The 23,987-nt window shown below is 39.0% G+C and overlaps 5 protein-coding genes across 7 annotated transcripts in view; 2 read left to right on the top strand and 3 right to left on the bottom strand.

The window, feature by feature from the left end:
• LOC126783240 (small ribosomal subunit protein S13, mitochondrial-like) overlaps positions 1–23,987 on the bottom strand; it is a 96,257-nt gene that overhangs the window by 33,636 nt on the left and 38,634 nt on the right. The gene's annotated exons all lie outside the window — the stretch shown is intronic.
• LOC126783226 (probable polygalacturonase) lies at positions 70–2,657 on the bottom strand. The gene is made up of 6 exons (XM_050508651.1): positions 2,576–2,657; positions 2,097–2,452; positions 1,876–1,996; positions 1,595–1,769; positions 1,440–1,510; positions 70–1,307 (listed from the first exon to the last, which is right to left on the bottom strand). Exons 1-6 carry the CDS (start codon positions 2,589–2,591, stop codon positions 634–636), a joined length of 1,413 nt encoding a protein of 470 aa, XP_050364608.1. The 5' UTR covers positions 2,592–2,657; the 3' UTR covers positions 70–633.
• LOC126783225 (fumarate hydratase 1, mitochondrial) lies at positions 7,128–15,091 on the top strand. Of its 3 annotated transcripts, XM_050508649.1 has the most exons (18): positions 7,128–7,363; positions 7,460–7,577; positions 7,701–7,850; positions 7,928–8,038; positions 8,121–8,204; positions 8,325–8,423; positions 8,542–8,592; positions 8,675–8,724; positions 9,066–9,147; positions 9,281–9,375; positions 9,478–9,544; positions 9,637–9,687; positions 9,817–9,912; positions 10,346–10,444; positions 10,547–10,576; positions 10,679–10,744; positions 11,073–11,119; positions 14,807–14,861. In XM_050508649.1, exons 1-18 carry the CDS (start codon positions 7,224–7,226, stop codon positions 14,844–14,846), a joined length of 1,476 nt encoding a protein of 491 aa, XP_050364606.1. In that variant the 5' UTR covers positions 7,128–7,223; the 3' UTR covers positions 14,847–14,861. The 3 variants fall into 3 exon arrangements, with proteins under 3 accessions (XP_050364606.1, XP_050364605.1, XP_050364607.1); XM_050508648.1 differs by lacking the exon at positions 14,807–14,861 and having other exon boundaries at positions 7,129–7,363; positions 11,073–11,445; XM_050508650.1 differs by lacking the exons at positions 7,128–7,363; positions 7,460–7,577; positions 7,701–7,850; ... (12 more) ...; positions 10,679–10,744; positions 11,073–11,119 and adding exons at positions 11,809–11,879; positions 11,974–12,091; positions 12,166–12,315; ... (11 more) ...; positions 14,478–14,507; positions 14,596–14,661 and having other exon boundaries at positions 14,760–15,091.
• On the top strand, positions 15,843–19,307 carry LOC126783224 (probable ethylene response sensor 1). Its single transcript, XM_050508647.1, has 7 exons — positions 15,843–16,004; positions 16,475–17,401; positions 17,584–17,952; positions 18,043–18,309; positions 18,504–18,631; positions 18,808–18,940; positions 19,082–19,307. The coding sequence occupies exons 2-7, from the start codon at positions 16,493–16,495 to the stop codon at positions 19,190–19,192; spliced, it is 1,917 nt and encodes a 638-aa protein (XP_050364604.1). The 5' UTR covers positions 15,843–16,004; positions 16,475–16,492; the 3' UTR covers positions 19,193–19,307.
• On the bottom strand, positions 19,710–21,445 carry LOC126783233 (60S ribosomal protein L19-1-like). The gene is made up of 5 exons (XM_050508663.1): positions 21,277–21,445; positions 20,706–20,828; positions 20,261–20,574; positions 20,041–20,114; positions 19,710–19,940 (listed from the first exon to the last, which is right to left on the bottom strand). The coding sequence occupies exons 1-5, from the start codon at positions 21,386–21,388 to the stop codon at positions 19,916–19,918; spliced, it is 648 nt and encodes a 215-aa protein (XP_050364620.1). The 5' UTR covers positions 21,389–21,445; the 3' UTR covers positions 19,710–19,915.

Below are 23,987 nucleotides of genomic sequence, written 5' to 3'. Positions count from 1 at the left end.
TTGATGCTTAAGGCCAAAACAAATGTGCTAAGATGAGTAAGATATAATGTCGTATACTAGTAGACTACTACCAAACTGAATATTTAACAATGACATATGATCCTTCTACAGTAGCAGCCGCGGACATCAAGCCAGAAATGATAGTGGTATACAATGCAGAGGGGTCTATTCATTACCCAACTTCATAATTTTAACATTTGGTAAAATTTCACTTAAGCAAAAATGGATAGGTATAGATTTGTGAAAATGGAAGAGAAGGTAAGGAACAACTCACTTTCAATAACTATAAAGTGCCAAATGAATATCATTGATTGATCTGGGGAGCGATCACAAATTACATCAATGTAGTTACATTGTAAATTTGCAAAACAATTGAAGCAAAGTTCTATCTGCAAAATTTCCTTGTACACAAATCAGGAGAAATGGGGTAGTAATACTGTAATACATGAGATATATACTAACAAGATGCAACAGCAATGCAGAAGATTAATCTCATGGGACGGTACCGGTCGATCATGCTTGTTTGTAAAAAATGGAGATTTATTTTGTAAAATCAATGTATAAGTGCAAGCTAGTTCTTGTATCTCTGATGTACAGAATAGATGATTTTTTCCCCCTTTCTTTTTCGGTATCTCAAAAATCTGTATCAGAATTATAAGTGTATAAAGAAAACAAGCAAGATGAGGAAGCATTAAAAGATGAGTCCTTGAGGTCTGAACATGGTTCTGGAGAAACCTGCTGGGAAAACCCCTTCACATTGCGACAGAACCATGAGCTAGAAGAATTCCAAGTCATGTAGAATGACACGTTTGAGAGACAAATAGACGTGAAAGGCGATTCGTAGATTCCAGAAAAATTCCCAGCAAAAGTAATGTTTCTGCCAACCATGTTGTCAAAGGTGATTCCTTTAATGAATGGAAGTTGAGCAGGGTCAAACTTATCATCAGGATGAGAGCCACTCTGCCCAGTAACTTGAATTGCTGTGTGAATGTTATCCATTTCTACATTGGATATTACTATGTCTTTCATATATCCTCCTCTTCCTTTAGTTGTCTTGAGTGCAATGCCAATAAATGAGTTAGACAGCTGAAGTCGTTCTACTAGTACGTTCAATATGCCTCCAGACATCTCACTCCCAAATGCTAGGCCGGAGCCTAAAGAAGATTGAAGGTTGACGCCCCGGATGTGGACATTTTTGGTCGATTTGCCATAGGCTATTCCATACTCATCCCAACCACTCTTAAGAGAAATTGCATCATGGCCCATGCTAATGTTGCAGTTCTCAATGCAAACATGCTCAGATGAATCTGGAAGTCAATATTATAGATGCATTACATAACACTAGAATCCAGGCTATTTGAAGTTTTCGGATAAAACTATGCATGTATGTTATCTAAGACAACCAAGCAGCACTAGTCAAAAGGTGTAGAAAGACGAACCTGGGACTATACCACTAGTATATGGAGATGCAGGAGAAGCATGAAGAGTTATGTTCTGGACTTTCACATACCTGCGTTATTGTACATAACGTATAAGACATTGCGCAAGCATACAAGAAAATGAGACTTATGACCTAATAACTGATAAGTAGTACCTGCAATATGTAGGATGAATGTTCCAAGCAGGGGGATTCAGAAAAGTCAGATTCGAAATAACCACATTGTCACATCTGGTAAATTCCACAAGATGTGGTCTGCTGTAATTCAAGGAATGAGAGCTGAACTGCTCCCACCACACTGAACCCTGTCCATCTATAGTTCCATTACCACCTGCTCTTACAGAATTGTGGAGATAGTTAATATTTAACCTATTCCAGTATATAGAATCTCATCACTCATCAGACAACTATACATTTATGAATGAAGAGATCCTCACCTGTTAAAACCACATCATGTAGATCATCTCCGTTGATCAAGCTGCGATATCTCCAACCTGGCAAATCAATCCCGCGACCATAAGAAGGCAGGGGTTTCTCTATTCCCCAGTGAGTGTAGTCCTGCACAAAACCATACATTGCAAACATTTACTAAAATTGATTACTCTATCAGACCAAACCAGCTAGTTTATTACAAGTTAATTCTGCTGAATGGTTTAACCTGTGATCCAAGAATAGTCGCATCGGTCTCAAGGAAAAGCGTGAGGTGGCTGGTGAGGTTAAAGCTCCCAGTGAGCCACCGGCCAGGCGGAACATAGAGCTGAGCACCACCCTTATCAGCAAATGACTTGACATAGAAAACAGCATTTTGGAAAGCTACCGTGTTCAATGTTTTCCCATCTCCGACTGCCCCAAACTCCAAAAGCGACACACTGTGAGGCCTGGGATCCAATGCTTTCTGGTTTTCACATTCTCCATGATACTGTAATGCACTAGTAAATCCCAGAACCAAAACCAGCCACAACTGTAAACAAGAAAACACAACACGAAAAGGTTGAACCACCCTTGATTGCCTACCTGTTACACACACCATATCCAATCAATTAGCAAACCAAACTCGCATATCTCCTAGACAAATCCAGATCATAGAAAATCGAACATGTTAATCAAAAATAGATTAAAACATCAAAAGCAACGTACTTACTAGCCTCTTCATGAGTCTCTCTATCTCCCACCGTTGTCAATAGTCACCGGCTAAACTCAGACGCCAGCTAAAACTCTAACAAAACGAAAGAAACAAAACAAAGTAAGAGCTCTGTTGGTGTATATAATGCCAATGGAAATGAAGTGTATGGAAACAAAGACAGAAACAAAAGGGTGGTAAAAGAAAACGACAGCTTAAAAAAAGAAAAAGCCAGCTCCCTTCCTTGATTTACATTTTTAGTTACAGAACCTTAACAAAAGCAATCAACGTTGGAAAAGCTCAATTAGGTTTTCGGTTACACTTTGACAGAGCAAATTCCAGGCCCTAAAATCATGACATTGCCGACACAACTCTGGCCCCTTGAAAGCTGAAAGTTAGCTAGCCCCCATTACAATTTAGCACCAGCGAAAGTTTTGTAATTTAATCATTCAATTTGATTTGGAATTTATATATAAACTTATAAATTTTGCCTGATGAGCCATGCGGTGGTGGTGGGGCGGTTGGAGGACCATGTACGTTGAAGGGTGATGATGGGAGCCGTCGTACGCTGGCGTCAGCAACGGCGGACAACAACCGATTGCGGCGTCAGCATTGGTGGGGGCCGCCGGGGGACCCGGTTGTGTTCAGTTGGGCAGCTTCTTGGGGAGACTTTCTGTCTTTGTGTGACTGTGGTGATTGATTTGGTTGTGTTTTGAGAATCCTCGTACGGTCACATAGAATTCTGGGATTAATTGTACCTTTTAGAACACGTCTCGTCGCTTCGTTTTTTATTTACTGTTATTTTTATTACTTTTTACACTTTGTTTTGTTTGGAAGGTTTTTTTTTCACCAAGACTTGCGGCGCCATCCTAGTGGCTGGTGTGTGAATAATTCGATATCATCTAGAATTTATTGGTCCAGAGGGAAAACCCATTTCGTCTTGGAGAACTTGAGAGGATTTGACGTAGTAGGATTAGGATGGATTGTTCTTATCCTCTTTGGTAGAAAAAAAGAGAAGAACAATGTATAGGATAGATTCAATTGTGCTCACCTTCATGGATGGATATAGTTCTTAGGAATTTTGAGATAAGTGATGTTTCTTGCATGTTAATTTTGTATTCTTGCAAGTGCTCCATTTTCGTTTGATCAATAAATTTTGCAAGAACAAAACACAGTGACCAATTTTAGTGGTTCACGCAATAATTCGTTCATCCTATCCACATATACCTCGTAACCGACCGTGAATTTTAAATGGTTCTAGTCTTTAGTCTGTGGTGTTCACCTATGCATAATCACAAATGTGTGTGTTGTGAAAACTGAAAAGTGCCCCTGTTAGAATACACCATGCCATATACAAGTAAATCGTATCAAATATGAGTCATGTGATGTAGATGATCACTTATCAGTATTAGGCTATTAGCTGACTACTGGCTGCTTGATCTTGGAAACATGTAGTGATTAATATATTCGAAGCCGGTGCAGTGCCGATTAAAGGTGACAATGCTATATATTGGATATATAGCCAATACAGTTCATGAGTTCATCAATGAAATGTAGTGACAAGACAGTGCAACCAGAATATATCAGATATTAGAATCGAAAATGCAGGGATAAGATCATAGTAATGCAATCTGCCACTGCCGCACAGACATCAGACAATTCTTACCTATGGGCACGCATGAAATCTTGTATACAAAATGGATCAAATATACCATCACTGAAAATATATCCACACGCATATATATATATATATATATATATATATATATATATGACTAACAGTCCATATGAACCACATCCATTCTCCTATTTCAATAAGGATTTGTAGTTCCAATAGGTTTCATGTTCTAAACCAAGTGCTTCTTGGTTAGAGCCCAATAAGGGACTGATGACTACATTGCATTAGGCATTTGATCGCCATGGGTGCAACGGTCCGTACTTGCAGAAGAAAGAAGAAGGTCGTGACTAGGATGGCACACAAGGACTGGTCGGGCCTTCATCAAGATTTTATTAGCTGTTTCCCAAAGCATATCATTTCCATGAAGGACTTCTTTGCTTTCCGAGGAGTTTGCAAATCATGGCGATCTGCAGCGATCATGGAAAAATCTAGTGAAGGTCTAAGGTTGCAGCATAGAGTTCCAATTCTCATTCATTCAAAGGAGATCAATGCTCCCATCCGTAACATTTACAGCATGACAAAAGGTCAGATTTACCAACTTGATTCACCAGAAACTATAGGGAAAATGTGCTATTCTTCGTTAGGATGGTTGTTGACTATATCCGAAGATTATACCCAATATCATATGTTTAATCCATTAATCCATGCCCATGTTGAGCTACCCCAAACAATCAGGGCAGCCCTGGTAGTTTGAAAAGGTTTGTACTGTCAGCAAGCCTTCTCGGACATCAGATTATATTGTCGGTCATGCCTATTTGTTTAAATATTAAGCCCGGTTCGATCCACGATCCAAGCTCATGTCGGGTCGAACTTGGGTCCGTACCGAGCCAAAAAGCGGGTGGACCCACCCATTAGTATCATAAGACATAATTAACATAAAAAATAGGTAATTAGAATATTTATTTTATATAACTATTTAGAATATCAAAATAAATAAAATACTACAACACATTTGATAATCTTATTTCTAAAATTTTATATATGTCAAAATATGATTTTTTTTATCACCACTTTGATGATACTTGTAACATAATATAATTAAAATAATGAAATAATCAAGAGGTTTATATTTAAAAGGTATAATATTTAATTCTTATTATTATAATTATTTAAATATTTATATAAATAATATAAAATTATGTGTTTAACAGGTCGGCCAATGAATTTATCGTACACATGTCGTGTCGGGCCCATGAGCTAAAAAATCTAGGTCCAATTCGGCCCATTACAAAATAACGGAATTGGGGCATGTCAAACCGATTTTTAACTGGTCGAACCCGTGCCGGACTCGGGCTTTTTGACCCATTTGTCACCTCTAGTCACATGCATGGTTTCAACCCAGTTTGTAGATTGTATTCTTCTCTAAATATGTTATAGTTATTTGAGCTTTGTATATCTCAAGCCACAAATGAAACAAATTTTAGTCCCTGAGCTTTGTACTTCAAGTGTGAGATTTGTTCTGTTTTTTATTTCTTAATTAAAAAAACGTACCTTGCAATTATCTCAACAAAAATTGCGCCATTTAACTCAATAAAATAATAAGATTTTGGTTAAAAAATTCAGTCATCTTGATGTTTAGTGGTCTATAAAGAACCTCTACTTCGAGCCTACAATGTTGTGTTATTTTTTGTGCTTTGTCATCACATGATATGTTTCAATGTACCAAAAGCTCTAAGATTGCCTAGTTTTTTTTTTTACTCTGCAAATGTGATACGCGATTATACCCACTATAGGTCAAATGTGCCTCACTATTGTTTGGAACACAACCGTCACAACGTATAAAAAAAAAAGTTTGGAATATAATTTTTCATATTCATATGTAGAGAAAATCAAAATTTAAACCATCTACAGTTACGTTTGTCATGTAATTATACGTAGTGTACCAAAAAATCTCAATGATTGTATACTAAGTTCTAAAACACAACATCTGATGCTAGAAACCCCTCACAGCAACAAACACGTTACACATCACAACTTTGGAGAGTATTGTTCACGCTGCTTGGTGAGCTCGGGTTGGTGAACGTTCTCTATTTGGAGCTTGTGTGTGCGTAGGCGTGCAGTACTTGCGTACGAGAGTTTATTGAATATGATTGCGTTGTCTTAACTTCTAATGCTGGCGAATGTGACGAAGGTTGAGAACTTTTCTTCACTTGGTCCGACATATAGGTCGTCTGGTCTGCCCTAGTCTTCTTTTGCGTCTTAATACAAGTCGCCATCGATACTTAATCACCGCAGAGTGAGTGAGCAAAACTTTAATAGGTAAATCAAGTTGCTAAGGACGTGAGGTCTTTAGTGGTTTGGTAGATGTTCACTAGTTTGCCTCGAGGAGACTTGAATAAGGTTTGCCCGATAGGTCTTGTTTAGTAGATATATTGATTTGTATGTTGAGAGTTGTGTATATGTGCTCTTCACCCATTTATATAGTAGGTAGATTAAGATTTCAACGATTATAGATTTTCTTCCGTAAAAAATTTGATTATGATACTCACTTCCTTGTCGACTTTGACAACTCATAATTATTTTTTGATATTGACGAACAACTTTCTTATGCAAATAGGATTCCGTAGATCTTGTAAAATAAAAACAACTATTGGGCCGCATGTATCAGTAGTTGGGCTAAATCCCTTAAAATTTAACATTTTGTTAAATTGAGCTCAAACAAGTATTAACATGATACGTATCTCTAAAAGTTTTCGAGGTCTAGAGACTAATCGGCACCAAGGAGATTGAATATGGGCCTTCCTCCTGCTCTGTTCCGCCCCAATAGGCAAGTTGGATTCGTTGAGATACGCATCCGTTACTCTCTCTCTCACCTAAACGGTCCACCCTTTCTGGCACGCCGCCCAATCATTTCGACCCGACTCGCAGTCTTTCCATACTTCTCGCCCATCATCATCTCTCTCTCACATTCCCCCAATTCTCTCCGATCACTCTAACCACCGCCGCCGCTCTGCCACTCCCTTCCCCACCTCAACCTCCGCCTCTCTATGGCCATCTACGTCATTTCACGGCGAGTCTCCGCCGGTTCCACGTCGCCCCGTTACGCCGCAACTTGCTGGAGAAGCTACTCCACCTCGTTTCGCGAGGAAAGAGACACCTTCGGTCCCATTCTCGTCCCCTCAGACAAGTAAGCAACTCCTATAAACTTCAATCCTCATCTGAACTCTCAAACCGTCTCATCCTTCTTCATTTTTGACGTGATTCGATTTCTTCCAAAACACAGACTATGGGGAGCTCAGACTCAGCGATCGCTGCAGAACTTCGATATCGGCGGCGACCGCGAACGCATGCCGGAGCCTATCATTCGCGCCTTCGGCGTCCTCAAGAAATGTGCTGCCAAGGTCTTTACATCTTTTTTTCCTTTTTAATTTGAGAAGCTGACTGAGTTTGATAGATGCACATAAGGTTCTCGATGAATTGCCTAGCTGAACTTTTGCGTATCGGAAATTGAAAAACCGGTGCAGGTGAACATGCAGTATGGTCTTGACAAGTCTATAGGGAAAGCTATAATGCAGGCTGCGCAAGAAGTCGCCGAGGGGAAGCTGAACCAGCACTTTCCACTTGTTGTGTGGCAAACTGGGAGCGGAACGCAGAGTAACATGAATGCCAATGAGGTTGATTTTTGCCGATTAATGTGAAGCAAAGTATTTTTACTTGTTCAGCTTAGTGAACGATATTGGATTGTACACAGGTCATTGCAAACAGAGCAGCTGAGATACTTGGCCATAAGCGCGGCGATAAGTTTGTGCACCCGAATGACCATGTTAATAGATCGCAGTCGTCTAATGACACTTTCCCAACTGTATGGCTATTGTTTTATTTGTTGTCCTTATTGTTCTCTTTTTACTTCTTGCTGTTTAGTGACTCATGTGTGAGATTACCAGGTTATGCACATTGCCAGTGCAATGGAAATAAATTCAAGGTTGATTCCAAATTTGAAGACTTTGCACTCTTCTCTACAATCAAAGGTTTTGTTTCTCTTATGTATAGATATATTGAATTGTAGGTTCAATAAATTTACTATCATTTATATATAATCTTATATGTAAAACATGTCTCATGATTCCATCTGTTTTCTATATGACCAGTCTGATGAATTCAAAGATATAGTTAAAATTGGACGCACTCACACGCAAGATGCAACACCTTTGACTCTTGGGCAAGAATTTAGCGGCTATTCTACACAAGTATGCTTCATTTCCTCATGCATTGATTGATTTGAGCCACATTTCCCTCTTTGAAATGGTTAGACATGTGGATAGCCATTTATTGAGAGATTTATTAAAAGCTACTCTTTGGATGCAGGTCAAGTATGGAATCGAGCGAGTGTTGTGCGCTCTACCCCGCATGTATCAGGTACTCAAAAACCGTCATTTACTTTCTCTGCCTTTTTTTATTTTCATTCATCAATACTAATTTGTTGATTTCATTTGACCAGCTTGCACAGGGTGGTACTGCTGTTGGGACTGGATTGAATACAAAGAAGGGGTATGAATAGCACTTTATAAGAATATTACCTCTTTGTTGTGATATCTTATGTTTTCTGCAATGCCATTTGATGTACATTTTGAAGCATTATGTGTTCATAATTTCATTTCATTCTTTTTTTTCTCGCGTTGATTCTAGATTTAACTTTCTTCAATTTGGACAGCTACCTGCTTTGTAATTTAACGTTCTTGATAAAATCTTAGCTGTGTTCACAGAACACTTGTGTTTTTTTTTTTTTTTTGCATTTGTAGTGATCTCATGTTTCCCGTCCTCTAGAATGAGTACTTCTGTTTTCCAGATTTTGTAAAACTGACAGTTGTAGTTTTTTGCCTATCACGTAGATTTGATGTGAAGATAGCTGCAGCAGTAGCTGATGAAACAAACTTACCATTTGTCACCGCAGAAAACAAGTTTGAAGCTTTGGTTAGTCACTGACTAAAAGTCTCTTATTTGGCTAGAAAAGATTTTTAACTGAATGTAGCAGCTAGTACATATTTTTTGCATTGTTTACAAAAAATTAACATTGTGGCATTGATGCATTTGTTTTTTCTGCCAGGCTGCACATGATGCTTTTGTGGAAACTAGTGGAGCCCTGAATACGGTTGCTACTTCTCTGATGAAAGTAGCAAATGACATACGTTTATTAGGAAGGTTTGTCTGCTTGTGTACTAAATACTAATACCTGATTTTTCCTCATCCCCTCTTCTAATGCCCTTCGTATGTTATAAACTTCATGGTGCTTTCGTTGTACAGTGGTCCACGATGTGGCCTTGGTGAACTCATTCTTCCTGAGAATGAGCCTGGAAGCAGCATTATGCCAGTAAAACTCCCAAACCTTGCCGCTCATGATTATGCAACTCAGAGCAGTTTCCCACTGAACTTATTGTTTTGACCGAGTTTTTTCTGTTTCAGGGGAAGGTTAACCCAACCCAGTGTGAGGCTATCACAATGGTTTGTGCTCAGGTAAAGTTTATTTTATTCTATAATTAGGTAGTCCTTGGTAAGTTGTTATGATGATCGAATATAGTAGTAGTAATTTGTAAGTACTTTCGGTTTTGATTATTTTTTTCTTTTTATATTTATTTCATGCAGGTTATGGGTAACAATGTGGCCATTACAGTAGGTGGATCTAATGGTCATTTTGAACTAAATGTTTTCAAGCCCATGATTGCTAGTGCTCTCCTGCATGTAAGTTCTCATGTAAACTGTGAAAATATTTATTCAAGTCATAATACTGCCCTTTATAATTCAAATAAGTTTAGCAACTAGCGTGCAAGTTTCTTGCTCTTTTCAAACAAAAAAATCTTGCTTTGGAGTTCACTGCGTTATAGAAAATGAAAGATAATCTAGATGGGATCCATCAAGTGTAAAATTTTCCTGAAATGTGCATTCTGGATTTTAGGTATAACTTGCCTGGGTATTTGTATAAATAGTTTATTTTGAAAGCTTGGACACCATCAAAAAGCCTATTTCTGGTTATGGTGGACCTGCCTGAAGATTTGTCCTTAAGTTTTGTATTAGCATATGCTTCATTTCGTTTTGGGAGTCTCCTGTCCCTACTAGCTCACCAAATACATTGGCACTTGTTCACTGAGCTGGTGTTTTGACTCTTTACTGGCAGTCTGTTAGATTACTTGGCGATGCATCTGCTTCTTTTGAAAAGAACTGTGTCAGAGGAATTGAAGCGAATAGGGAAAGAATTTCAAAGTTACTTCATGAGGTTAGTTTAAACTTTGTGAAGAATATTGAACTTTGTAATATGTCCCATTGCTAACTTACATTCTTCCTTCGCACTGTGTATGTCAAATTTATGGCACTGCAGTCACTGATGTTGGTCACATCCTTGAATCCTGTAAGCTGACTTATATTACTTTATCCCACTCATACTAGTATTTTTTTTTTGTTTTTGTTCTAGTTTTTCTGAAATGAGAATGATATTCTTCCTCGTGTTCAGAAAATCGGTTATGACAATGCTGCGGCAGTTGCAAAGAAAGCCCACAAGGAGGGATCCACTTTGAAGGTACTTATTGTACCCTTGTTTGATCGGAAATTTCTATGTTGCACATTCTTGGGGTGCAAGGCGTTAATGGATAATAACCATTTACTCTGGTCTTACAGCTGACTCAGCTTAAAATCAAGCACCAGTTCTATTCTTGTTTAAAACATCAAAATTAACGTTATTATCAAAGCGTGTGTCAATAGGAGCATAGGCATAATTGAATGCAACATATTGATTCCATTAGAGTACTTAATACCTAGTTGATTTTGCAGTGAAATTAGTAACTTTTGCAACTTTTGGATAGTTGATCTTTTAAGTACTTGACAACAAAGATATTACAATTATGCAGGATGCTGCATTGAAACTTGGGGTGCTAACGAGTGAAGAATTTGATACGCTTGTGGTGCCCGAGAAGATGATTGGCCCGACTGACTGACCAACTTACTGACAGTTTCTCAAGGATCAAGCCTTCATGTTTCATCTTTGCTTTTCCTCTCTCCAGATGAAATAAGGATTCAAGTAAATTCATAATGATTACAAACTATATTCTTGAGGCTTTCCCCACAATTGAATTGGGTCTCTCATGGAAATGCTTCCAAATTTTGTAACAATACAGGTAATCGCAATAAAATAGAGGAATATTATATTGAACAGAAACATGTGATGAGCCTACTTTTATTTGTATGAACACAGTGAATAAGAGGAGCAATCTACCGTCCTTTTCAATCCTTTCTATTAGCTGTTACCACCCAACCATAATTTCTGAAATTTATTGAATCACATTAAGACGTTAACGAAATGGTCATTTCCTGAGGTTACATATTAGTCCTAGTTACAAAGGGATACATGCGCCACAGATTTTACAAATCTATTAGAGGTTCATACTTGTGGCGCCAACAGCGGTTAGCCGGCCATAAGTAGTCAAAAATAGTCATACCCAAATCTAAAATTTACATAATTTCCGGCGAGTATTTGCTTTTTTTGGCTCAGAGGATTTAAAGAAAATTGTGTGTGTGTGTGTGTATTTGCCAAAACAGAGAACGAGGATTGAACACAACCAAGTAAAGATTAATTTATCCAGGAAAATGACATCTGATTCAGGATCGTTTAGAGAGGAACGGGACACATTTGGACCCATAAATGTTCCTTCAGACAAGTAATTAGTGTTCTTCCATTGCCTGCATGCACCTTTATTTTTCTTTTGTATGTTTATTATGAAGTGAGTTGCTTATTCGGAATGTGACTTTCAGGTTATGGGGAGCACAGACTCAAAGATCCTTGCAGAATTTTGACATTGGCGGCGAGCGTGAACGAATGCCTGAACCTATTATTCGGGCCTTCGGCGTCCTTAAAAAATGTGCTGCCAAGGTTTGTGTCTGAGGGACTTGTGGAGTGGCAAAGACAATTGCCGAGCTTAATCACTTGGTTAAAAATTGGTGCAGGTGAACATGGAGTATGGTCTTGATCAATCTATAGGGAAAGCTATAATGGAAGCTGCCCAAGAAGTGGCTGAAGGAAAGCTAAACCAGCACTTCCCTCTTGTTGTTTGGCAAACTGGTAGTGGAACCCAAAGCAACATGAATGCCAATGAGGTTGGTTTGCAGATCATTTATACGTAAACAAGTTAATTTGGTCCTGTTCATCTTCCTAATATGATGTTATTGGATTGTGAACAGGTCATTGCAAACAGAGCAGCTGAGATACTTGGCCATAAGCGCGGCGAGAAGTTTGTGCACCCAAATGACCATGTCAACAAATCACAATCCTCTAATGACACTTTCCCAACTGTAAGCCTTTTGTTTTGTTTATTTTCGTTGCGCAAGTGTGTTTTCTGTTCTTGCCATTTTCTTGAGAGTTGTGTGTAATTTCTCATTTCAGGTCATGCACATTGCAACAGCAATGGAACTAAATTCAAGGCTCATACCGAGTTTGAAAGTTTTGCATGCTGCTTTAGATTCAAAGGTTGGTTATCCTTGAGCACAGACTTTTATACATCTAATGTTGAAAATGTTGGTTTAATTTCTCGTGTTCTTAATAAATATCAGCACTTGTTCTTGATTCCACCTTTCTATCATAACCAGGCTAATGAATTCAAAGACATTGTTAAAATCGGACGCACTCACACGCAAGACGCTACACCTTTGACTCTAGGACAAGAGTTTAGCAGCTATTCTACACAAGTAAGCTTACTTGCCTAAAGTACAGCTTGATAGCAATTTTCGTTTTTCACAAGAATATTTCATATATACACAGAGGTCCTAGGACAATCTTTCCAATAGCCTTTTGCTTTGTCTGCAGGTGAAGTATGGTATTGATCGAGTCATGGGCGCTCTTCCTCGAATGTATCAGGTTAGCAGCTCAACTGATTATCTGTTGCTTTCCTGTCTGTTTGTTATTTTGCTTGGATGTTCTGATTGCCTGTCAATTTTGTTTGAGCAGCTTGCACAAGGCGGCACCGCTGTTGGGACTGGATTGAACACGAAAAAGGGGTAAGATAGCTTATGCAAATTTCAGCTTGTTTACTAGTTTAGCTGTGAAGGAAATTTGCAAAACTCACTGTAATTATGTTTTGCTTGTCATCAAGATTTGATGTGAAGATAGCTGCAGCGGTAGCTGAGGAAACAAAGTTACCATTTGTTACAGCAGGAAACAAGTTTGAGGCCTTGGTTAGTACTACATGTTGCCTACTTCATCTTGTTGACTAGATATTTAACTACATGGAGTATTTGGTATAATCTATGTATCGTATATTGTATTCATCTATCTGATATTTCAGCTCTATGTAACTTGGTTTATGCCAGGCGGCCCATGATGCTTTTGTGGAAACTAGTGGAGCTCTAAATACAATTGCTACTTCTCTGATGAAGATTGGAAATGACATACGTTTCCTAGGAAGGTTTGTCCACTATTGGATCATGCATAACACCTTATTTTAGTTATGGGAGGCACCTTGTATCAGTTGTGTGTTTATCAATTCTAACTCATGGTGTTTTCGTTGTACAGCGGTCCACGTTGTGGCCTTGGTGAACTTAATCTTCCTGAAAACGAGCCTGGAAGCAGCATTATGCCTGTAAACTCTCATATCTTACCCACCTTATCATCCATCAGTACTAGCTTTTTATATGCTAGTCCTATTAAACTTGTCATCCTCACTTGGTTCATGTTCTGTTGCAGGGAAAGGTTAATCCTACCCAGTGTGAGGCTCTCACAATGGTCTGTGCTCAGGTAAAGTGTCTCTAGTTCTATTTCAAGAAGATAGTCTGAATTTTCTGAAGTCATTGAAGTTGTTGGTATGAGAAGTTGCTCTTGTTTTCTTATGTGATGCAGGTTATGGGTAACCATGTAGCCATTTCAGTTGGTGGATCCAATGGTCACTTTGAACTTAACGTATTCAAACCGATGATGGCTAATAGTCTTCTACATGTATGTTCTATTGTATATGGCGATCAAATATACTTGAAAATTAAAATTTGTTCTTGAATAAACTGTAGTTACTTGAGAAGACTTATCACTTGCCATGTGATAATGCAATGCTAAGAAACTCAGTTGATCAAATATATGCATATGCAGTCTCTAAGGTTACTGGGTGATGCATCTGTCTCATTCGAAAAGAACTGCGTGAAAGGAATTCAAGCCAACAAGGAAAGAATCTCAAAGTTACTTCATGAGGTTAGTTTATTCTTTGCAAAGACTGGTGAACTGATTAGTATGTCAATGCCATATCCAATAGCTAATTAAATTTTTGCTCTTGCAGTCGCTAATGCTGGTGACATCTTTGAATCCTGTAAGCTTCTGCTCGCAATTGTGCCTATATGTTCATAATGTACCTATGAATGTTTGTATTCAGGAACAGATTCTTGTTTCTGTTGCAGAAAATTGGTTATGATAATGCCGCAGCAGTTGCAAAGAAAGCCCACAAGGAGGGATCAACTTTGAAGGTTCATATGATTTGCTTGTTTGCCTTACTAGAGTCCTTAATTTGAATCATTGGACAGTTTAAATATTAAAACCTAACAACAAAATAACACTCTTGCAGGAAGCTGCATTGAATCTTGCTGTGCTAACTAGTGAAGAGTTTGATAGTCTTGTGGTGCCTGAGAAGATGATCGGTCCATCTGATTAACTCATCGACTTGTTATCATGTTCTGATCCGGCTCCCTGCCCCGGCGCTTCCAAATTTTCCGGCTGTGTACATATCTACCTACCTACTACGATGTTTTTTCATAAGAGGAGACTATAAACTGATGTAACAAGTACTAGCCTTATGGCTGGCCTTAGGTTGTGTACATGTTTCTACCCTTTTGGTGTAGCTAATTATGCATGCGACACAACACTTTATTTTCAAAATTGTTATCTTTTTTTGTTCAAGATTCTTGGGATCACTCCGGCATGTATATCGAATGAAAATTGAAGAAGAAAATTGCGACAACTTCCTAAGCTTTGTATAAGTTATAACTCATTCATTATCGTGAAAATTATTATTATACTTTTGGGACCAAGTGAATTATTGATGAAACGAACCCATACTACCCTTGAGCAATCAGGTACCCACTAGGTCACAACTACACTTCTATTAGTAAAGGGTTTCACCTATATCATATGATCTTCTTTGACTATCGGAGAGTGATCATGATATGGATCAAGTATTCAACCAACCCAAAGGCCATGACAAAACAGTAGCACATAGACTGTACCTAATCTGTGGGCTTCATTTTATATTTCTCCTAAAACAACAGTACAAAGCCTATCTTGATTCACAGTTGCTGGCAGCTGGAAGCCTGGAATCACAGCATCAGAGACCCCAGATACAATGCACCTTCACCCACCTTCTATTTCTGAGATAGATTAAGTGAACTAGGACGTACCAATATTTCCCATCTCTTTCATGGACTGTGATCCTTCCCTAACTTTTTAAACCAATAAAATTATGAGTCTCTAAATCAAATAATAAAGACATCAAACCTACACAAATTCAAAGCCATTTTCTTCCACAAGAAAAATTGAGAGAATTACGATAAAAAAAAATTAGAGTACAATAATGTAATGAATGAAAACTCAAATGGGTCATTGGCACGTGTCAAAGACGCTTGCGTTCTCTCGTTCGTTTAATCGAATTCGTGCGTCCCCTTCGTTGTCTGTGACTATTCTTTTTGGCTCCCTCCACTTTACTCTTTATCTTCTTCTTCTTCTTCTTCTTCGCTGTTTCTGAGATGGGTTGGAAGCCTCTGAAGCTCAGCCAGTGATCTTTCACCTTCTCTCTCTCCTATCAACCTTCAGCCTGGTAATAACAGTAAACACTTTAAAGTTTCCATCCTTTCTGGTGATATTCAGATCATTTGCTCAGTAAACGTGTATACATTTGTTTAAGAATGAGTGTCGTGAAATGTATTGTGAACTTTACACTCACTACAAACCAAAGATCGTTGCTTTTTTTTTCTTTTTGTGAAAGTTTGGAACTTTGATGAGATGAAATGCTAAATTTCTGAGGTCGTTTCAGTTTGGGTCTTGTCATATTGATTGTAGATCGTTTTCTGTTGTTGTTTGTGGTTCATTAACAGTTGAGACAGTTGTTGGATAAAAATTGGAGCTTAAATTTGCTTGTCATCTTAAGGATTGCAGAATTACATCTAAAGAAAATTATGGATCTTTGCTTCTTTTGGAGAAGTTAAGGGTATGATGAAATAAAACCAAATTGGGTCATGGCAGCTTTGACTGACTCAATCATTTTGTTGTTGTTTGTGGTTCATTAAGGTTTAAAACAGTAGCAGCATGATGGAATCATGTGATTGTGTTGAAGCACAATGGCCCCCCGATGAACTTCTGGTGAAGTATCAGTACATCTCTGATGTGCTTATTGCGTTGGCGTATTTCTCGATTCCATTGGAGCTCATATACTTTGTGCATAAATCCGCTTTCTTCCCATATAGATGGGTGCTTATGCAGTTTGGTGCTTTCATTGTGCTTTGTGGCGCCACCCATTTCATAAATGTGTGGACATTCTCTATGCACACCAAAACCGTTGCCATTGTGATGACTATCGCAAAGGTAGCGTGTGCTGTTGTATCATGTGCAACGGCGCTGATGCTTGTTCACATTATTCCGGATTTGTTGTCTGTCAAGACCCGGGAGCTCTTTCTCAAGAATAAGGCTGAAGAGCTTGACAGGGAGATGGGCTTAATTCTAACTCAAGAAGAAACAGGAAGGCACGTTAGAATGCTGACACATGAAATTAGAAGCACACTTGACAGACACACTATACTGAAAACCACTCTTGTTGAGCTGGGGAGGACTTTAGGCCTTGAGGAATGTGCTTTGTGGATGCCCTGCAGGAGTGGTATGAACCTTCAACTTTCTCATACTCTCAATTACGATGCCCAAATCGGGTCTACTGTGCCATTCAGCCTTCCTATAGTTAATGAAGTGTTTAAGAGCTCTAGAGCAATGCGTATACCATATACCTGCCCCTTGGCTCGGATCAGACCACTTGTAGGAAGGTATATGCAACCTGAGGTTGTTGCTCTGCGTGTGCCACTGTTGAATCTTTCAAATTTCCAGATCAACGACTGGCCTGATGTCTCTGCCAAAAGCTATGCCATCATGGTTCTGATTCTACCAACAGATGGCACTAGAAAGTGGCGTGACCATGAACTTGAACTGGTTGATGTTGTTGCAGATCAGGTACTTTTATTGTTCACCTGTTTCTTTTCACTAGTGTCTCATTGTCCTCAGTGTCGTAATATCACCCTTTTGGCTCAGTCCATAGGTACTTCTATTGTTTTGTTTTTTTTTGCCTATGAGAAATTGTAATTCTATTGTTAATACCACCAATTGATAGGATATTAGGATATCTATGAATACAGGTAGCTGTCGCTCTTTCACATGCTGCTATTCTTGAAGAGTCTATGCGAGCCAGTGATCAGCTTGTTGAGCAGAATGTTGCTTTAGATTTGGCCCGGAGAGAAGCTGAGCTAGCAGTCCGTGCTCGCAATGATTTCCTTGCTGTCCTGAACCATGAAATGAGGACACCAATGCATGCAATTATTGCATTGTCTTCACTTCTCTTAGAAACGGAACTAACACCAGAAAATAGGGTTATGATAGAATCAGTATTAAAGAGTAGCAACCTTTTGGAAACACTCATTAATGATGTTCTGGATCTTTCGAGGCTTGAAGATGGCAGCCTAGACTTGGACATTGGAATGTTTAACCTCCATGGAGTTTTCAGAGAGGTAAGTCTTCTAGATTCTGGCATCAATTTATATTTTCAAAGAAAAGAATCATCACTATGGACTTACATCAGGCATCTCTACAAACTGTAGGCAATCGATTTAATAAAGCCTATTGCAACCGTGAAGAAGTTATCTATGACTTTGATTCTGGCCCCGGATGTGCCTGTTTGTGCTGTTGGAGATGAGAACCGGCTTATGCAAACTATTTTAAATGTTGCTGGTAACGCTGTCAAGTTTACAAAGGAGGGTTATGTTTCAGTTATAGTATCTACTGCAAAACCAGAGTCTTCAAGAGATTGGCGACCGCCTGAATTTTATCCAGCGCCAAGTGATGGTCATTTTTACTTGCGGGTTCAGGTCAGTGCATTCTATACTGTGTATACTATAGTGTCTCATCTCTTTGCTTGTTGACACTGGTTTGAGCATCTATTAGTCTTCTGTCTTCTATGGACTAGTGCATCTTGATTGCAGGGTGTAGTTTTTTAGCTCAAAGATTTTGTATTGTGAATACATATGCTGATGGTATCTTTTAAATCTCCGTGTACGTATAGGTCAAGGATTCTGGCTGTGGTATTCTTCAGCAAGATATTCCTCGTATTTTCACCAAATTTACTCAACCAAGAAATGGATCCAATCGAGTAAATGATGGCGGGGGACTTGGACTTGCCATTTGCAAACGGTAAAATTCAAACTTCCTTCACTTTTCACGATTTCTACCAGTCACTCACTATACTATCTAGAGGAACTATAGTTTTTGAACAAATCTTGGAGCAAGTCGTGTTGTAGCTCCTGGTGTAGTCTCCTGTTCGCTAACGTTATCCATTATCATCTCGCTTTCTGTATTGACTATATTAGGTTTGTGAACACCATGGGAGGCCATATTTGGATCGAGAGTGAGGGCATTGACAAGGGGACTCTTGTTGTATTTATCGTCAAACTTGCGATATGCGACAACTGCAGTATATCAATAGCACATCAAATAGCACCCAAAAGAGAGGCAAATCACGGAAGTGCAGATCTCATTGGATACAGACCAGCTTTTGGAGATGGTTACGGTTTAGCCCCAAATGGACGTTATCAGAGAAGCCTTTGACTGCAAACTGTAAATGTTGTGCCAGAAAAACAAATAGCACCCAAAAGAGAGGCAAATCACGGAAGTGCAGATCTCATTGGATACAGACCAGCTTTTGGAGATGGTTACGGTTTAGCCCCAAATGGACGTTATCAGAGAAGCCTTTGACTGCAAACTGTAAATGTTGTGCCAGAAAAACAAATTTTCCTTAGTACGTAATGGAGTACCAATGGTCTATGATTGCATATACTGGTCTTTCATATATTTTTTTCGTTTTTGGAAATGAGTGGTCTTTCATAGTTTAAGGAATGTGTTGAAGCTAGAATTTGCTTTATATATGCGATCAATGGCATCCTTCTCAAAAACAAAAGCCAACATCGTCGGCGTCCATGTTCTTAAACAATTGTTACAGCTAGAAGTGCATCACAAAAAAAATCAAAGTACGGCCAGCTGAACTTCATCGTATCAAGCATTCATCCCTTCACAGATGATTGATAAACCTCTGCATTCAGAGAACACCGAGTTGATCTAACTCTTGGCAACAAACTATAGATCTTCAGTCAGGTTTTGTTAATAAAAAGGGTTTGCAAGTTCTGATAAATATCTCAAGTGCAAAAATCAAGCTTTGAAATCTCTAAGAATTGGAATGCAAGACCTCCAAATCGGAAACTCATAACATAGCAGATCAAGTGCAAAAACCAAACAATAGATAACAAAACATTCGAAACTGCATACACAGTACAAAGATTCTGAAACTTCTTTCAGCTACAAAACATAGTAATATGGTCCAAAGCAAACAACAATACTGGTCTTTTAAAGCTAGCCTATTCAAACAACTTAAAACACATGGATCTTCAACAATAACCCATCTATCAGTTATCTTCATAGGACTCACTTCCTGGATTTCTTAGATGCCCTGCAGGCAAGTAAAAGAGAATGTTTGGTAAAACTAAATAAAATCAATTTCAAACAGTAAACCTGAATAAAAACAAGTTGTACACAAAAGGTGAACTTACTGTGAGGATTGAGCTACCGCAGCAGGGGCTTCGGGAGCAGCAGCAACTGGTGCTTGTACCCTCTCTCCAGGTCCCTAAACACAGTATAGAAGAATAAGCAATGTAAGAACCTATATTGTATCATTACAATTGCAAATGGAGAACAAATGAGTTCAATTGGACAACTTTATCCAAATCAGTAACGCAAACACGAGTATTATAATGATTATTGCAATAATACCTGAGCCAAACGTTCTTCCCTCCTAGCATTTTTCCTCTCCCTGCTAGCCTTGTTCTTGGCCCTCTTGGCCTCAAATTGGTCAGACAAAGTCTTCTCTCTTGCCTTCTCAGCCTTAGACTTATGGATACTCTCCATGAGCACTCTCTTATTTTTGAAAACATTACCCTTGACCTTCATGTACATGTCATGGTACATGTGCTTGTCAATCTTCTTTGCCTCACGGTACTTGCGCAGCAACCTCCTGAGGACACGCATCCTGCGCATCCAGAGGATCTTGGTTGGAAGCCTTGCCTCCCTGGTACCCTTACGCTTACCTAGAATATTCAGAAACCATACATTCAAATGTCACTTACTACAGCTTCACATCACAGCAGTGATGACCAGACCAAGACTTTCCACACCAGAGACTGCAACAATGCCTAAATCTAATATTTAATCAACATACCGTATCCAGAGTGACGACCCTTCCTCTTGGCCTCCTTCATACGACGGGCACGAGAGCGGGAATGAATCTTGGTGGGCTTCCTGATGATGAACCCATCCTTAACCAACTTCCTTATGTTCTGGCCTGCGATTCGACAATCCAAACCATCATTAAGCATTTAACACCAATTAAAAAGTCCCAACAAATCATCATTTTAAACATCCACTTATCGTCGATATTAAGAAGTAGCTCATACACATTCAATTGCACATAAAACACAAACACATAAACAGTTCAATATAACGACAGCTTCATCGAAGCTTCTTTATCATCGAAACACTTCTTCAGCCTCATACACACTCCAGAGTTCTTAAAACACACTAGACACAACTTGATGCTAATTGATATAGAGAAGCACAGCTCAAACAATCCAAACTGATCGAGTTTTAATCGAAACACATACAGATCTAACCCTAACAGCATAGTACTCAAGCCCTCAGCTCTCTACAACTACGTCTCACCAATCTATAAACATCAATACCAAACAGATGAAAATGAAAGCAGGAACAGAGAGAAAGAGAGGGGAGCTTACGAGAGTTGGCCATGGAGATGTCGCTGACTTCATTGGGGTCAAGCCACACCTTACCCTGACCACACTTGAGGACGCTGGCGGCGAGCCGCTTCTGGAGCTTGAGTGAAACCATGTCTTACCTCCTCCTCAGTTTTCTTCAGAGCTTGCAAAGCAAAGCAGAGAGGCTAGAGATTTTGTGGAGGCGACGCGTTTATATACATATACAGATAAACCACAGAAACCTAGGGTTTCGCTTTGGGTCTTCCTCAGCTCCCAAGCCCAATATTGATTGGGCCTGACTATGGTCCGGTTAAGAAGTCTAATCTCTCTCTCTCTCTCTCTCTCTCTCTCAAAGGATAATTTCTCTTTCTTGATTTGGTCAGACTGCGACTTGTAAAAGCCTTTCCAACCTTGGAGGCCAAGTTTGCGTGTAAGTGATTCTTATTATTTTCGCGGGCGAAAATTGATAGTATACATTCTGAAATGATTTTTCTCTAAAATATATAGGTAACAAATAAAATTTAGTTATAATGTACACATCATAGTACATAATAAGCTAGAATAAGATTAAAGCGTCAGTTTCTCTCTAGGGCCGACCTATGACACTTGAGATAGTGAGCAAAGAGGCCAGAGGTCTTACGAGGATGGTCGTTGCCAGGTGTTGGCGGTTTTTAATGAGTAGTGCAATGTTGCTTGATTGGGATTTTTTTTTTCTACCAGTGAGACATGAGGGGTTATTGCCTTTCCGGTGGACTTCAGCAGTGTTGCTACAATGCGTTAGATCATGGGCTAGGCAGATACATTGTTACTACTTATTAGCATGGTATACGAGCATAAATCGATCAGTAGACTAATACGTGGATACATTGTTAGAGTGTAGCTTATTGCAATCAACCAACTCATAAATGATCATAACGAAGTTGCTAATAGAAACTGAAAATGAAAAAAAAACGTGTAGATGGAGCTAAATCGACGAAACCAACTTATCCGCAGCATGAGAAGCATGAGATCAAACTCCAAATTTTCTAGTTGATTCGAATCTTGGAGGCCAAGTTTACGTGCTGCTTGAGTCTACGTCTTTGGTTTACTATGCTTGTATTATAATTTGGATGGATTTTCCCCGCTAATTAATAGTTGGTCAATGGCAATATATATAGGATGAGTTTTTCTTTAATAATCAAGGCATTTTTTTTCACTGAGGACTAATCTTTGCAGGGTCAAAAACAGTAAAAACGTACAGCAGCCATGGCCATAAACAGATAGCAGAAGGTGTGAAGTAGAAATCAACCCCCCCCCCCCCCCCCCCCCCCAAATAAACAAACAAAAAGGTAAGATAGTTCATAGAATTTATAGCAGAAACTTTCAGTCCTCCAGCAAACTAACACTTCATCAAATGCTTAAAAGATCCGGCAGGGGTGATTGTGGTGGTGGCTGCATGCTGATGGTCTCTAATTTCGTGTCTTTTGCGGTAGTTGGTGATTCAGGCAGAAATGACAAATGCTGCTTCATCTACATGGCGTCTGGATAGCGCGCCTCCATCAACCAATGAAAATTACCATTCAACGAGAAGACAATTCATTTCGATGCAAGTCTGAACATATAGGAATGCAAGGCACTTGGCAGCAGGGTCGATGTTTCCACGAATTGATTTGGAAGTTATAGACATCAAAGATAGTTCCCTACATATCCTACGAAGATTAAATATAGACACATAGTTAAATTCCCTCCATACTCCCAAACTTCACCCTATAGACTCACAGAAGTAAATTTACCGACCACCTTTCATTTGTCCACCTTGTGCCCACCCTTTTAAACTCATGCCATGTGTATTTTCTCAACTCATAATTAGATAATAATTTAGCAATTGGACACATGACATGAGTTTAGAAAGGTTGACACAAAGTTGACAAATAAAGGATGGTCGGCAAATTTGTTTCCATAGACCAACGAAGATTTCTCCCAAAACCATTTGTATTCAACAGTACGTGGATTGTACAGTTTCACCATTTTTCGAAATACGATCTACCGTGAAATATTCGACCTCGATCAATCACCAGTTCCCTTATGGCAAGAACTTTATTATTGTTTCCCCTCCATAAATTTTCATTATGGAGTGGGTGATTATGAAGGATATACAATTTCTCTTAGGCTTGTAAAATGGGTTGGGCTGGGCCGGTCCGACCCTAAGATATGAAGACCCACATACTAACCGGCCCATGGCTTTTTATGCCCTAGGTGTAAATTGGACATGACAGGGTCAACCCTATCACAATATGTGAAGCTCGAGCCCGTCCTTTGGGCGGATAAAGTTTGGGCTTAAAAAGCCCGGCCTACATTTGGTCAGTGATTTTTAAATAATAAAATATTTTAATGTCCATTTTAATAAAAATTGATAGATAAGAGTTGAACCCATGAACCTCTTCTTATAAGAATAACATATTTGCCAATTAAACCAACAGACAATTAATTCTTAATATTTAATATTTTAAATCTAAATGAGAAAAACCATTTATTACTAACATGAGCTTAGAATGGGCCGGACTACGGGTCAGTCTTATAATATGGGTAGGGCTTTGAGTCTGCCCAGGGCCTGAAAAGTGTTGTTCATACTCTACCCATTCCAAACCGAACCGAGTAAAGCTCACCCATCAGTTTAGGCCGAACTGGCTCGCAGCCCAATTTTTTGGACTAAGTTTGGGTATGCCTATCAGCTCCGGGCTTAATTTATAGGC

Source organism: Argentina anserina, chromosome 2, assembly GCF_933775445.1.
Source record: "Argentina anserina chromosome 2, drPotAnse1.1, whole genome shotgun sequence".
Lineage (NCBI taxonomy): Eukaryota > Viridiplantae > Streptophyta > Magnoliopsida > Rosales > Rosaceae > Argentina > Argentina anserina.
The sequence above is the reverse complement of the archived record's forward strand: the minus strand, read 5'-3'. Positions and strand labels throughout refer to the sequence as shown.

What these genes read in the sequence shown, in the direction of transcription:
- LOC126783226 (XM_050508651.1), bottom strand. An exon ending in ATTCATCCTACATATTGCAG is followed by an intron (nt 1,511 to 1,594) that starts GTACTACTTATC and finishes ACAATAACGCAG; the next exon opens with GTATGTGAAAGTCCAGAACA. An exon ending in TACTAGTGGTATAGTCCCAG is followed by an intron (nt 1,308 to 1,439) that starts GTTCGTCTTTCT and finishes ATTGACTTCCAG; the next exon opens with ATTCATCTGAGCATGTTTGC.
- LOC126783225 (XM_050508649.1), top strand. Translation starts at nt 7,224, where the DNA reads ATGGCCATCTACGTCATTTCACGGCGAGTCTCCGCCGGTTCCACGTCG. An exon ending in CTAATGACACTTTCCCAACT is followed by an intron (nt 8,039 to 8,120) that starts GTATGGCTATTG and finishes TGAGATTACCAG; the next exon opens with GTTATGCACATTGCCAGTGC. An exon ending in CTGGAAGCAGCATTATGCCA is followed by an intron (nt 9,545 to 9,636) that starts GTAAAACTCCCA and finishes TTTCTGTTTCAG; the next exon opens with GGGAAGGTTAACCCAACCCA.
- LOC126783224 (XM_050508647.1), top strand. Translation starts at nt 16,493, where the DNA reads ATGATGGAATCATGTGATTGTGTTGAAGCACAATGGCCCCCCGATGAA. An exon ending in TCCATGGAGTTTTCAGAGAG is followed by an intron (nt 17,953 to 18,042) that starts GTAAGTCTTCTA and finishes TACAAACTGTAG; the next exon opens with GCAATCGATTTAATAAAGCC. An exon ending in GGACTTGCCATTTGCAAACG is followed by an intron (nt 18,632 to 18,807) that starts GTAAAATTCAAA and finishes TGACTATATTAG; the next exon opens with GTTTGTGAACACCATGGGAG.
- LOC126783233 (XM_050508663.1), bottom strand. Translation starts at nt 21,388, where the DNA reads ATGGTTTCACTCAAGCTCCAGAAGCGGCTCGCCGCCAGCGTCCTCAAG. An exon ending in GGGTCGTCACTCTGGATACG is followed by an intron (nt 20,575 to 20,705) that starts GTATGTTGATTA and finishes TGAATATTCTAG; the next exon opens with GTAAGCGTAAGGGTACCAGG. An exon ending in GCGGTAGCTCAATCCTCACA is followed by an intron (nt 19,941 to 20,040) that starts GTAAGTTCACCT and finishes ACTTGCCTGCAG; the next exon opens with GGCATCTAAGAAATCCAGGA.